Source organism: Eimeria tenella, genomic scaffold (genome assembly GCF_000499545.2).
Source record: "Eimeria tenella Houghton genomic scaffold, Eth_scaff17, whole genome shotgun sequence".
Lineage (NCBI taxonomy): Eukaryota > Apicomplexa > Conoidasida > Eucoccidiorida > Eimeriidae > Eimeria > Eimeria tenella.
This window is the reverse complement of record NW_013541545.1, coordinates 287347-301906: the sequence shown is the minus strand read 5'-3', so window position 1 is coordinate 301906 and position 14560 is coordinate 287347. Positions and strand designations below refer to the sequence as shown.

The 14560-nt window shown below is 51.0% G+C and overlaps 3 protein-coding genes across 3 annotated transcripts; 2 read left to right on the top strand and 1 right to left on the bottom strand.

Annotated features, from left to right (window-relative positions):
• Window positions 1-55: 55 nt before the first annotated feature.
• ETH_00026595 (uncharacterized protein) lies at window positions 56-432 on the bottom strand (the record flags this gene model as incomplete). The annotated part of the gene is made up of 2 exons (XM_013373740.1): window positions 56-223; window positions 331-432. 2 exons carry the CDS (start codon window positions 430-432, stop codon window positions 56-58), a joined length of 270 nt encoding a protein of 89 aa, XP_013229194.1.
• A 1037-nt stretch (window positions 433-1469) lies between these two features.
• On the top strand, window positions 1470-3153 carry ETH_00026590 (uncharacterized protein; the record flags this gene model as incomplete). Its single annotated transcript, XM_013373739.1, has 5 exons — window positions 1470-2156; window positions 2257-2319; window positions 2456-2539; window positions 2793-2907; window positions 3122-3153. 5 exons carry the CDS (start codon window positions 1470-1472, stop codon window positions 3151-3153), a joined length of 981 nt encoding a protein of 326 aa, XP_013229193.1.
• Window positions 3154-9425: 6272 nt separating this feature from the next.
• Window positions 9426-13887, top strand: ETH_00026585 (TBC domain-containing protein, putative; the record flags this gene model as incomplete). The annotated part of the gene is made up of 10 exons (XM_013373738.1): window positions 9426-10689; window positions 10950-11049; window positions 11264-11353; window positions 11571-11639; window positions 11852-11963; window positions 12068-12251; window positions 12399-12510; window positions 12699-12768; window positions 12894-13055; window positions 13366-13887. The coding sequence occupies 10 exons, from the start codon at window positions 9426-9428 to the stop codon at window positions 13885-13887; spliced, it is 2685 nt and encodes an 894-aa protein (XP_013229192.1).
• Window positions 13888-14560: the final 673 nt, after the last annotated feature.

Sequence of the window (14560 nt, the reverse complement as noted above, 5' to 3'; positions counted from 1 at the left end):
GGCCAGATTTGGCTGCAAAGCAAAAACAGCAGTCCCAGCCATAGCAGCGCTACACTCAAGCGCCAAAGGAGCAGAAGGGCAACGTCAATTGTAACACCACAGATTCAGCAGCAGCGCAATTCTCCTTGCCCAAAGCTTCCAGCTTATCGAGCTCCTCCTTAATAGCTACGGGGTTTTTCTTGAGCAGCGCCTGTTCCCTAGTGACCTTTCTCTCCGCTTTGTTCTGTTCACACACCAAGGCCCGATGCCAATGCCTTTTAGTCAAACTGGCCTCAGGCATTGAGAAATTCCATAATATCTAAGACAGGATGAGATGTTGGTTGTCCTTACTTTTTTCTTCTCTGCATCCCTCTCCTTCCGCCTGTGTTCTGTTGACGGGTTATACGATTTCAGGGTTTCTGCCCCTATGAATTTCTTGCTTGGGTTGACCATTTTCTTAATGTAATACAACACTACTGCTTTAGCGCCGTCTCACGCCCCTGCTGTTGCTGAAGCCGCCAGTGCGTCTTTCCGCTCTTCTCTCTTGCTGAGGCAGCTGCTGCTCCTGTCGCCTCCAGAGCCACGAATTTGCTACCTACCGTTTTGTGGCCCTACACCGTAGCCCCACGATTGCAAGCGGTTAATTAGTGCTGTTGCTGCGTGGAAAGACCCGCCGGATGGGGCTGTGGCGACGTGGAAACCCATGTGGTGCGTCGGGAGCGCTGCTACCTTCTGCAATGCTGTAGCTACGTTCGACGTTTCTGACTGCTAGTTCCAACTGCGACTGTTGCCGTTGCTCCCACGGAGAAGGCAAGCCGCTGAGCTGTGCGACAACAGGGCTTAGTGGTAGGGTGTCCTTAATGCAAACCATGTATACTGGAGAATCCCTCTTGGAACGAACTGCAATATTTCCCGACCTTCAACGTCCGAGAATTATTCAAAAATGGTGAACCTCCCTCTTATTCTGGTGCAGCCGCTGCCTTTGCTTGGGGCTGCGGCTGCCGTGTCGTAGCAGCCATGCAACATGCCCCCTACGGTTTTTGCCGACTGCGCGCGGGAAGTTCTTAATAATTCCCATACTGCATCAACGTCCGTCTGAGACGACCGTTGCAGAAGGATATCCGGTTGCAACTAACAACAGTTAGCAAGCTTTGTGATTGCTAGATTGCCTGTCGCCGCCTCTACAGTGTCCGAGTGTGTCTCGAGGACACTGGCTTTCGTTGCAGCGGGGCGTAAATGGGTTGGACAGACTTCAAAAAAAAATCACGTCAGTTTATCCAACGGTCTATAAGGGCAGGCAGGCCCTTTGTCTCTTCGTGTTGTGACCTTGCAAATCCACATCAAGACAGTAGTGCCTGCAGTGGCTGTCGGCAGCCACCTATTTCCTTGCCTTTGGAGCCACTGTAGATAAGTTGTTTCTTTCTATGCTACTTAAACCGCGCATACAACCTCTTGTTGCTTTTGTGCAGAACTACTAAAGTAACAGGACGATGTCTTTGCCTCGAGTCTTGTTGCTTGCCTCCACTGCTGCATTTGTCTCGGTGGGGCCAAAGGCGTCTGTCGAAGCCTTCCACCTGCAGCCGGCGCTCACCAAGGGTGGCATTGAAGCGTCGCGCATCAGCACCCATACGGAGCTGCTTAAGGGGCCCTCCGCAGCCCCAACCGCGCCGATGGCGGCAGCTGGGACCCCTTGGAAGCCCCCTGCATCTCAGCTCAGTCTCAGTGCAGTTTCAAATAGTCTTGAGGGAGTGGACAACTTACCTGGGACCGACAACAGTGTTTTAGCGATGGCGTCTTTCTTGCGCTGCCACAAGCCACTCCTGAATGATCGGGGCCCCGAAATACCCGACGGGAATCTCTGCATGCTACTGCGGGGTTGCGACGCGCATCAGCGGATGATATCCCCCTTGGAGCTCAAGACCAATGCGGAGGCCCTTCCGGGCGCAGCTGCTGCTGGGGTGATGGCTTCCAAGGGGACCGCAGCGGCCGAGGCTATATGCAAACAGCTGGCGGAGGACCTAAAGCTCAGCAAGACTCCACATGGGCTCTGCCCTGTCGAGCTGCTCAAGCTCGAGGTGGGGAAAGTACATCGTTTGCTGCAGTTCGCAACAGCCGCCGGCCTGAAGAAGAACTTCCTCAGCAGAGATGCTCTTCTCGTCATGCTGGAGCTCTACGAGGTACGCCCAGAAAGCATATGCGCATTTATTCTGTTGCAAGCGGGGTGCTTGATGTTCTTTTATGGCGCATTTCTATTTGTGAAGACTTGTTGCGCTGTAGGAAGTGGGAATCGATAGCAGCCACATTGTACAGGTTGTTAGGGGCCTAAAAGACTTTTATCAGGCAAGGCTACTCCTACCACAACTGCCAGCATTGTTTCTGTAACTGTGTCTTCCCATGCATCTCGTTCGGTTCTCGTGGCATTCGCTCGTTTTGCATTGTTGTTGCATCACTTGCCACTGCAATTCTGCGTACTCAGAAAGAGATGGACGAAAAGAGCTTCAAGGAGTTCTTCCTACCGGCCTACGAAGAAGTACTTGTAAATTTTGAAGAAACGAAGAAGGTAAGTGGTGGATTGGCACCATGCTGCACTGAGAGCCTACATCGAAGGAACTATGGACTACGTAAAAGCGGGGGACGCAGCAACAGCAGCAGCAACAATACTTGATTAGCAAATATCCTAGGCACCCTTCTGTGTGTGCATCGTTGGTGAAGTTTACCTGCCTCGAAAAAGAAGCCGTTGGCATTGAAAGAATCTGTCAGCGTTGCCTTCATGGTTATTTTGGGTTTGCACTGCCTTGGTTTCATCGCTGCAGCTAGTCAGGCATGCAGAGAAAGTGCCTTTCTCGTCTCTACCGTTCGAACCTACCCCAGATCCTAGGACAATGACGCCTCTTGTTGTGGACATAATGCAGTTTAAAGACAAACTACGTAGGCAGACTTTCGCAGGCGCTGTGGAAGTTGTCAGCGTCCTGGGGCTCAGCTGAATTACTTTCAAGTAACGAACTGTTTGGGTGAAAAAGACATATTGCTTCAATGCGAAGTACCACGTAAACTGTCACTGCGTGCGTCTTCACGTGAGCCTCTCCTTCCGACGTACCCACCTCTCCTTCCTACCTGCCCGTCTCTGTATCTCTGTGCTCAGCCAATCTCAGGAATTGGGAAGATAAGCAGTAGAGCAGCAGTACTGCGCGATTCAGGCTCACAGGCCATCAAGTTCCCAACTCATCTTACCAGGCAACTATCGAGGCCGTGTCCCAACAAGGATCTCACCAGCAGGCCCTGTTCATTAAGCAACGGACAGCTTGTCATGACATGCCGGGGTCGACTTCGGCCAGAAATTATTCACTGCGAGTATTCAGCGCTCACTTGGTCGCGTCTGCTACCCTACACAGTATCCATTGTTTGGGTAGGTAACCTGTAAACACTTGGAAATTCTTGGACACTAAGTCGTAGTTCGCATCGAAAGTAATTTCGCACCATTAACAATTCGTTTGTCTGGCTGGCCACTTTCGCTGTTGATGCTGTCCAGTAGAATTTGTTCAACGTAAGGTGCACTGCGGAACCAACGCATTTGTGCGGTTACGCGACCTGCCACCCAGGCCGAATTGCTTTATTTGCTAGGTTCATATAATTGGTCGCAATTGACTGTATTTGATCGTTCCAGAGAGCGGCATATTGAATTGTTGCCAATTAGGTAAAGCTGGTTTGCGGACACATGCACTTAAGTCCAGTACGCGCTTAGAGGAACTCCTTTAGACGGTGGAGCACCGAAGAGTAGCGGGAGAAAGTGTCATGGTTGTGTGTCGGTGGCTTGGGGCCACAGGGCAAGTGCGGGCAGGACACAGCCTTCAATGTTGAACGCGGACAGGAGAGTGAATAGAGCCAAGCGGGGCTGTTGAGCTGGAGGAATGCACGTGCCCTCAAGATATAGTAGTCGGTGGAGTTGGGAAATCATGTATTATCAAAATATGAAGGTTAGCAACGTATTGCAGTGGAAAAGGAGGAAACTAGTGGGGAGCCGAACAGTTTGTTGTCGGCCCACGTTTGGCAGAATGGCAAACATTTAGGGAGATTTTGACGCCGACGTGAGTCTAAAATGAAGTCATGGTCGATTGTAGCTCAAGTCTTTGTATTATCCTCACCTTCAAGCTCGTTGCGTCATACATACCACTCAAGCAAGCGCACCAGTGGTCACAGGATACAATTCCTGGCTGACATGGGGCAAGAGGAGCTACTTAGGTTCGAGTGCCAGTGATTATTTCAAAATTTATAGGCATGTGCATACATATGCAGCAGTGTGGGGACAAAGGTGAGGGGAAAACGGTAGCGCGTGGATCTTTGCCCTGGCAGCCTCTATATTGCGGCCGAAGCAGCTGCTGGCTGCTCGCCTTTTGGACTGAACCAACATCCCTCACTTTCCCAGTCTCAGGCAAGAGCCATTTTGACATTTCACTTTTGTGTTTACGAGCGGGTGTATCCAGAACCAGAAGCCTCCAGATACGGGCCAGTGTGACCGGTGGTCACTCGCAACAGTTTAATGCCTGCACGGCACGTCAGCCGTTTCGAAAACCGCGGGAGAAACTAGCACAGGCTCATTCCTCTGCTTTTTGGAGACAATATATTAATGAAGAACTAACTCTGTAGTCGAAGAGGTGCCTAGCTGGCCCCGCATTTTTCTTTGGAGCTCGCCGTACCAACTGCTCTTCCAGGAGATCGACACCTAACTTAGTTACGAATCAGGCGAAAATCAATCTCAAAAGAAAACGCGGGAGAGATTTCCAAAGTTCACTGAGTGTGAGCCTCTCAGATTTTGATGTGCTTATCTGGAGCACGACTTAAGCCGGCTGAGCGGCTATCATGCCCGAGGTCACTTGAGATGGCTTCCCTGTAACTTCAGACTTTTCTCGCGGCACACCCAGAACTTGGAGGCCTCTATCTGGTACTTTTCGAGTCACCAAGGAGGAGCTTCTGCAACGTTTATGCTCGGGTGCGCACTGCCTGGTCTTGATGAGGCAACACGTGTCAGCTAGGGAAAGGGCGGAAATTTCTGACTCTCCAGAAGAGTCAGACGTGGAGAAGCCAAACAGAAAATGCATGCATATCACCAGCACAAGCACGGATGATACTCGCACTGAAGCCTTCCACAGCAGCGAGGCTGAAAATGGCTCCAGCGAAGCTAGTCCTGCGTGCCTCCTGCAACACAGCAGACCAACTACTGGGATAACGAAGTCAGCATTTGGCTTCACTCAAAATGTAGACGATGCAATCCGGGAAAGTGTTGAACCCAGGGGCGGATCAGTAAGTACCGATGTGACTCGTTCCGGTACTTCTCCCCCTCCCAAGAGGAAGCGCCTATCACAGGTGGCCCTTTTGCACGGCTGCAGGAGTACTGCCCCCGCAACTTATGTTCAAGTTGCAGCCAGTCAAATGTACTCAGATCTAGACCTGTGTCAGCAGGCAGAGGAGAACAGTATGGTGGTGGGTTGAGTTTCCTTGAAGAGCCAGGAGCCATAGTGGTGCAGTGCAGCGCAGGATTTAAGAAGGCGGCAAATTTAGCTGTAGGCCTCTTCTTCAGCAAGAAAGATAATTGAAATCCTTTGATCGATGTCGTTCTTACTTCTGGTGCTGTGACAAACAGGTGGTGGCGGTGAATAACACGGCATCAAAGGCAAGGCAGGTAGCGGCACCTTCAGCTCTACCCTTGCCGAATACACTTCAACCAAAGTACAAGTTATTACACAACGTTGGTGAGCACAACACAGAGGTATGAAGCGTGGCTTTGGCCGCTTCATTTGTTGCTTTTGCCACGCTGGCAGATGATGATGACAAAGCACATGGAGTGAAGAAGAGAGAGCTGCCAGTTCCCCAGTCCTGCTGGCGAGAGACATGCACAGAAAGCAATTAGCTTGCAGAATGAAGGAGTGGTGTGTTTTTGCTGCAGCAATGGTGTTAACATTTGTAGCGATTGTCTCGTTGTGGGGCGTGGTGGTACGGCTCACACTATGAGAGCGCTTTACTTTTCCCTTTCAGTTTGCGTCAGCAAGAGGGTCTGCTTCTGGTTGGACACTACCCTTTGTCCTCTTCTAAATCTTTTATCGCAGTGCCTTTAGCTTGGAAATCGCCGGAATACAACAGACCTTCTTGGCTGCTTCTGAAGCAACCTGTGGCTTTTTCTGTTTCTATTTCTGATTGTTCTGAAGGATGTAGCGGTGGAGGTTGCCTCCGGAATCAGCAGTGGGCATCAATTTCAGTTGTACGCGATGCTCCTATTTGTTGGCGCGATGGCGGCTATGGCCCTCCGGAGGTTGAAGGCATTGTCTTACAGATGGACATCTTATCCCGGTAAAAAAGCACCTCTGTTTTTTCTCCAACACATTGGCTTGCCTTTTATCAGCCATTTTTCCCCATGCCAAGGGTCACTCCAAGAGCCATAATAGAGAGGACCCAGGACACATTTTCCACTGTGTCACAGAGAGGACACGGGCCACATTCACTGCATAGTGAATGCATGCATTTGTATGCCTGTCAGTCCTATACTGAAGTGCTGTTAGTGTATTCAAGCCACTGCATGGGTTCAACGGAAGTCACGACACTTCGCTGAGAAAAATCTGCTCTTGACCTCCATTATTTTGTTTCTCTTTCGTTTGCGTGTCTTGATACCACAGCGCTGTTGGCTTCGTTATTAACTGCTGCTGCCGCTTGGGGCCTCGTTGTGAGTGGACAGCAGTAGATACCCGCCGGTCTTTGAACACATACTTCCCAATATCTGCAGTGAAATTCGTGCCCACTTCTCATCCTCGTCAGCTTAGGTGGAGAGCCTTCTTCTGCTAACAAGATTGCTGTTTTCAAGTCTCAGTGCCCTGCGCTTCCACTAGCAAGTGCCTCATATTATTGATCAAATGGTATATAACCTTCAGGAAGCGCATTAAAAGAGTAAGATCTCCCTGTAATATGATCTGGGCGTGAGCAGGACGTGGCAATAGAAGCTGCTGCAGGAGGAGACCAGGCACGACGTCTACTGTATTATTTCTTTGGGTTTCTAGTGGCTGGCTTTCTGGTGGCCATGCATGTTTTCCTTGTAGACAGAGGATTCAGTAAGGTTGTTGAGAGTTTCATCTGACTGCACGGAACCGATGGGTTCTTTTCAGTTGAGGCGGGAGAGTGTACAATCATGTATTTCTCTGAGCTCTCAATACGCTTACGCTCCTGCTGCATTGTATGTAGGGCACAATCCCAGTGAGTAGGTGCTGGCGCACAGCCCGATTTGTATTCTGTCCAAAGCACACTAATACCTTGTGAAATACGTCAGCCCATTAACTTCAAGGTCTTCGGCCAATCGTCCCTTGGAGGCTATGGCTGTTCGCACAGGCAAGCCCTTTGCGAGGTGCCTTGCGTACAACACCCAAAATGCTCTCCACGAGGCGTCTTTCGCATTGGAAAAAGCAGGTGCCCTTCTAAAATAGTTAAAGGAAGACTGTAGAAGCGCGTGGCTGAGGGACCTCCCCAAGCCCGTAGATTGAAAATCGGGTCACAACATGTGGACTACAATGAACTGAAACCACTATAGAACGTAGCTCATAAAGCCAACTCCTATATATCTATGCATCTGCAGCTCGCACTGACGACATCTCCACGTGGGAAACATGGCCAATCAAGTGCTGGCCCAACGCTTACTTTCTTCCGTTGTAAGGTGATGAGGTCTCCTGGCTGTGGTTGCTAGTTAAGGAAAACGTACGGTTAAGACGCATCTAGTTATTTCAACAAATGTCAGGAAATCGTAATATGGCATCCACCAGTTAGGAGAGGCTGCTTATATGCCGAGCCTCAAGCAGCAAGATGCTCCTCTCAGCCCTTTTTCTTGAGACATTCATGGTAATTGGAGGGTCTTAGAGACTGATTCACTTGTCTTTTAGCTTACCTCTTGCCAAGCCTGCTTACCCACAGCTTTTAAACAGATGCGCGTTCAATATTGCAGGCAACACGGATTATTCGTGAGAGCAATATTACTATGGTTCTGCGCCAGCTGGGAGCTCATGTTTTAGGCTCTTCGGAGCATACACGTAGGGCTTGGACAAACGCGACACGCTCACTGCAGGCAACGTCGACAGCCGTTGTCGACCTGAGTGAAACTATGAAACTCGCATCCGGAAACTCGGATAGACGGAGTGGTAATTAACAATACCTTTTCAACTCTCAGTCCTCAACTGAACTGGCCACAATCGGCTCGGCTGCTGGAGGTTGTAAGCACGGAAAAAACAGTAATATTTAACAGTATTTTAATGTCTCTGAACTCATACGCACCTTTCCAATGCCATTCAATTGTCTCCGGCTTGCCAACTACGGGAAGTATTGCAGGGCAGCCATTCAACTAGGGAAGCTGCGTGTCCCTACATAGTCAGCAAGCAACGCATACGCATAAGAAGTATTCACGAAACATTTGTCCAGGCAACTGGCAAATGTTTACCTTGGTGGGGGGACGGTTTCATGCGGTCTCCACATTAGTCAGGATCCTGTTGTTGTGCAGTCTCACGCATTGCCGGGTCACTTGTTTCATGAGCGTGTAACCCAATACACCAAACAGTTAGTTCTGGGGTTCTTTCAGCTGCAGAGTTCAATTCACCTTATGCGCAAGTGACAACCTACAGTGCAAGTGGTGATGACTGGGTTGTACGCACTCTGGCATGGGTGAGAAATCGGATTCTGTATCCTCATGGGTGTTCCACTACTTGCTAGACACGTTGTGAAGCCTTGTAAACGCCAGGAAACATGATCAAAACATCACCTGGGAATAGCAGGTAAACTTCACGGTTCACAGTTCGTCAGGTGTGTGTCGCCGGCCGCCGGTCGCCATCAGCGGAGAGGCCTCTGGGGCTGCCAGTTGAGTAGACAGAGGCTTTTGTTAAGAGGTTTCTCGAGTTTCCCTTTTTATTGTTTGCATAACCAAGTTTATTTCAGCTCATAAGAGTGGCATTTAGGTCTCAACAACTGATGTTTCGCTGCAGTCTAAGCGCTGCGCCGATGCGCCGCTCCCGTCGGCTGTGGCTGTTCTGCGCGACGACTTCCAAAGCATTTCCTCGAGCCCCACTCCAAGACAAGTCCTTTCAAGGGCTTCTGCTGAAACCATTTGCTGCGTAGAATTGAATTCACTGAACTCTCAAGTTCCCTCCGGGTACACCGGAAGCACCGCGGGGGGCCATATTCCTGCAAACTGCAAGCCTATTCAGGGAGATAAAATAAAGCAGCAAAGGCTTCCCAGTTTCACCTTAGATCGGCACAGTGGTTCTCATCATCTTCTTGGTGCTCTGCCCGGTCAGGCGGAGCTCATGAGCGGCGAAGCCCTTCCTGGAGTATTCGATTTGCCACGCGTTTATTCCTCATCTTCCTCCTCACCACTAAACTCCCTGTTCTGCCACAGTGATATGAATGAAACAGCTGCAGAGGTGGCTATGGCGTCGGCAAATGACCGTGGTGGCTGCGCAGACACTGCAATACGATCAGAGGAGCACATATCAACCGACAGCCTAGAGAGAACGCCATTGAGAAGCGTGATATCTGGAACCCGCGACCATTCGTACAGCAGGGCAGGTTTGACGTGCGCACACAAGGGTCCAGAAGCCGTAGTAAGCCCTGGCATGCACCGTCTCGGGAAGGTACCCCGTGCCCCATGCGAGATACACCAAGAGCCTTTCCAGCAGCAGCAGCGGAAAGATAGTTGCTGCACTTTCCAGGAGTGTAATGTCTCGAACTTTCCAGCTCTTTCCTTCTCCGGCTCCCAGTTTCTGTCTCCCGGGACGATTTTGGGCTCAGCGGCCGCAAATAACGAAAGTAATAGCACGGGATGCAGAAGCAGCAGGTCGATTAATACTTTTGAATTAATCTCTACAGTCAGTCTGCGACGTTGCAGCAGCAGCGGGGCTGCTCCTGACCATGTTCCCGCCGACCGCCACAGCATCTCTGCGTGTAAGGGCAGGACCCCGCGTTTTGACGACCTGCGGTTGGGGTTCTGCTGCAGCCACTTTTCTGTTGGGTCTGGTTTGTATGCCACGCCTACCAGCAGCCGCGAGACAGGAAGCAATAGCAGCCGCGTCAGCAATAACAGCTGTAGCAATGGACGCTGTAAAAGCAGCACCAAGCACGCGCCGCCATGGCCGCCGCAGAGGAATTTCAGCTTCTCAGGTGTAACGACACGCAGCCCCTGGAATACGCGCATCTGTGCGTGCAGACCGAGCCCAGTTGTAACGGCGAACCGCAGCAGCAGCAGCAGCAGCGGCCTGCAGACGCTGAACTCTGAATTTGCGGGGCCGGCTCCCCTGACATGTCATGGGCAAGCCCTTCCCGATCACCGTAGCAGTCAATGCAGCAGCAGCAGATGCAGCAGCAGTAGCCAGGGCTGTAGCAACAGCAGCCTGTGGGAGGGGGAGCTGGGGCAAGCTGGGACAAGGTGCGATAGCGACAAGCAGGACGGTACCCGAATAGCGGAATTTGACGACCCTCTTCTCCGGCTTCAGTCCCTCAGGCTGCGGCACCAGCCACGGTCACCGTTGCTGCTGCTTCGGTGCCTCAGCTCTCAAGAAACAGACATGCTTCAGCAGAATGGGGGCGACATGTGTCCCCTGGCTGCCGACATGCCTCCACTTGCCAGTGACGCTGTCTCTGCCCCTGCCTCGGAGTCTTTGGCCTCTGCAGCTTCTCTAAAGATCCCCGCCAGCGGTCCGTCAAGCAACGAAGGGTCCACGCATCAAGCGCATACACCCTTGGGACAGCCGTATTTGTTGAATTTGGGTCTATGATGATACGGGCAATAGTGTGCACTTAATGGGGATCAGATAAAAGGAAATGTGACTGACAGATAAATCTAGACAGTAGGAAGAAGCACTGAGCAGTAGTAACAGCAGCAACAGCAGCCATAGCGAAAATCTGACAGGCCGTAGATGTGAGTGTGAACTGTGATGTACCGAATTTTCCTTCAGTCGAAAGCTACTATGGCTTTACTCTCGGGGCTGAGGTGAGGTCCCGTGTGGCAGCATATGAAGAGAAGACGGCTCTACAGAGAAAGCGCCAAGCCAAGCTGTACGTACTGCTGAGTGTCTTTACGCACAGCACGTCGATGCTCTGTCTCGACCTGCCAATGTGATTGTCAGTCCCTTTTTGTCAGTGTTGCAGCCACACTAGCGCTGCAGATTGTAAGGCTGATACTGCTATGTGGCTCAAACCAGCTGTGTCCCTCCGCTCATCCACCTGTATCCCTCCTTTCTCGTTGCCTGCAATGGTGTTGTTGCATTAGCTGGGAAGAATACTTAGCGAACAATCCGTCATTCGAGGACCGAGGGCAGTTGAAAAAGCTCGTCAGACAAGGGATACCAGACCATCTCAGGTGAGGAGACTGAGGAGAAGTTGTTAAATTTATTTTTGTGTATTTGTACAATGGTTGTGCATCAGCTTGTCTCCATATGGCTTTCCGTTTCCTTATGTTTTCCAGTTAGTCTGCGCGCCTTTGTCATTCTTGTTGCTTTGCATATGTGTTCATTTTGCTACTGAATGTGGCTGTATTCGTTCTGCCTGGTGCGGCTTGCGACTTTATTTATCTGCAGGGGGAGGGTTTGGGCGTCTTTTTTGGGGGCTGACGTATTGCTCGACTCCGACCCAGATGCTTTTGAGCGGTAGGTGCCTGATATGAAGACACACTGAGATATCGTGTGAAGGCCGAATGAGTTGCGCCAGATGATCAAAAGGCGTATTTCTGCTTGGCTGTTTTGTGTATTTTTGTCGTACCTAAGATCATTTTCACTGCGTCTCTTACGTTCTTGTTTCTTTTATCTGCTGCTTGCAGTGGTGGGTTTTTCTCTTGCTAAACTGCGATGCTCCACCGCAGGCTGCAGCTGGAAGAATTGCCTCTAGACGTCAGTGGCCAGATAGAGCTGGACCTCCCGCGGACTTTTCCAAACAACAAGAGGGTATTTAACACGAAGCATACACCTCATCACGTGCCATCTCGCTGAAATACAGTTCCCGCTCTAGTAGCGGATTTTTCCTGCAGAAGCCTTTACCATCGCTTCTATCGCTGCTGCTATTGGCGGTTTCTGCGCAGTTTCGCTCTAGTGGCGGTATATGCGCTCTACGCCGAGTGCTTCGCGGATTCGCCGCTGCTCGTCCTTCGGTGGGCTACTGCCAAGGGCTCAATTTTCTTGCTGGGACTCTGTTGCTTTTTCAGAAGCAAGAGTTGGCCCTTGCCTCGCTGCTGCAGCTGGTCGTGTCTACCGACAAGAACAAAGGTAAGCGACTAAGGGAGAGTCAAGGACCTCTCTTTCGGTTACCGGCCCCTCCAGACGACACAGGGCCCATTAGTGAGCCTCCAGACACTCTGCTGAGGTGTTTCTGTACAACTCATGCTCTCGAAATTGCACTTACTGTTGCTCCAGGCTTGCAAATCGGCCAGTATTATTCCAATGGGATGATAGACCTTCGGAGGGACCTTAAGGTCCTCGAGTTGCTCATTCGGCAAAAGTCCCCTCGTGTTTTCCAAGTCTTGAAGTCAGCATAAAATTCTCAAATCATTGTACACACAGCAGCGACTTGTTTAAGCCTGCTACTTGTGTTCAGTCTTTCTCTCGCTGTCTTAGCCGCCGCAGTATCAGCCTGCTCCCGTGTCTCCGCCACCTGTAGACAATTACAGTGAAATTATAAGGCTTAAGCTTCGCGGTTTCTGTTCTATGACTCAGGAAAACGGGGGTCGAGGTTGAGTGGTTGGCTGCTGAGTGGTTTCTGTGTCTGTTTTGCACTTCCTGTCCCGTAAGCTTTTGTACATTAGACCGCTGCGTGGCTGAGCTGTTTCGCATATGCTGCATCCAGGTTTTTGCCTTTGTCTTTTCGCTTGACCATCTCTTCAACGTGTACGTGTGTTCCATTATCCCCAGCAGCCGACTGTTCTCCGTATTTGGGACTGTCTTATGCTGGAGGGCCCGAAGATTTTGTTCCGCGTCGCACTTGGCATCATTTTTTACTTTGAGACTCAACTGGCGAAAATGCATTCTCTTGAGCAAGTCATGGGCTCCCTCAAGGCCAAGTTAGCCCTACTGGTCTGCCAGAAATCTCCCGACCCCAGAATGTAGACTCGGCACATTCAACTTCATAGGAACACCTTCAGCAGTTTTCTGAGAATGGGCATTTAAAGCAAGTGGCTTCCACTCCTTTCATCTAGCCACACCACTGATGCTGCAGTTTAGTTCCTCATCATATTTGTCCTTCCCAAAGGAATGTCCCCGTGCTAGGGTGCTACGCGTTATATGGTGATGTCTAGGATCCTCTTTGCGGTTTTTTATTGTGTTAAATGTATAGGGAAATGCTACATATTGCCTCTTTCTATACTAATGCGATTTCCTCATTTAGGTGGAGCACAACGAGCTGCTGCGTCTTTGTTTCCACAAGCTGCGAAGCTTTCCCCGACGCAGGCTGCAGAGCCTGCAAGAGACGGTCGCCGCAGGGCTGGTAGACCCTATCCAGAAAGCCCGCGAGCAACAGCAGCACCAACAGCAGAAGCAGCAACAGACAGCATCACAGGACCGCAGACGCCGCCGCTTGCTCTCGTTCAAACGGAACGGTGGCCAGCAGCCTGCATCTGAACTGGAACATCCCCAGGCCCCCTCGCCGCAGCATGTTACATGGCGTGAGAAGTTGTCAAGAGTGGGCAGAGTGGGGCTCAAAAAGAAGGAGTCTCAGCAAGCGAATGTGCAGGGGAACTCCTCCTTTGAAGGCAACAATGCTGCTCAAGATGTAAGATCGAATAGCAGCGCTCAACAGGCAATACGCAGCCAAGCTGGAATTGCAGTTCAACAGAGAGCACCAAGCAGCAGCGGTGGCAGACCAGCAGAAGCCTCGCGCCACCCTTCCAGAGGGTTGTTTGCATCTTAGTGATGAAATGAAGGCAAACAAGGGAAGGCAACCATCTTAGCAGCGCAACTGGGCAAGCTATTCAAAGCTCCCTGCACCACACCTGGCTCGCCCGGCTCGTTTTGCGAGCTGGTCGCGTTTTCCGTGAGGTAGTCGCAGACTTGATGTGGACCGTAGGTGTTCACTTGCTGGGTGGTGCCTCAACAGCTAGGCAGATGCCTCACTTAGAATTGCCGGGCAGCTGTAATGCTGCTAAAAGAATGAGTTAAGGCCGATTGTTCCTGCTGTGAACGAGGCCACAGAAACACCGTGCGGGTAGCCTGCTGTTTAGGCGTTTAAGTGTTCCTGGAACCGGGTGCGGAGGCGTGACACCCTTAGGATCATTTTTGAGCCCATGGAGGTAGATTAGCGTTGCAGCTGTTAACAGTACATTTCGCTTTTCTTGGCTCCGTTGGGCCAACGTGGCAGGCACCCTGTTATGATGCAAAAGGGGCGGCTCCTACAGTTCCGGCTCACGTCGTATGATGCTGATGAGGGGACACAGCAACAGGCACTGGGGCCAGAGAGCCACACCATTTTCCCTTAGGTTCGCTATTCAATATACCTGCGCGTTGGTTTCCTTAGTAGAGAGGCTGAGCTGACATCGCTGCAAAACTGAGCAGCGGCTCCTCGTTGTGAATCTTGACGCAATACA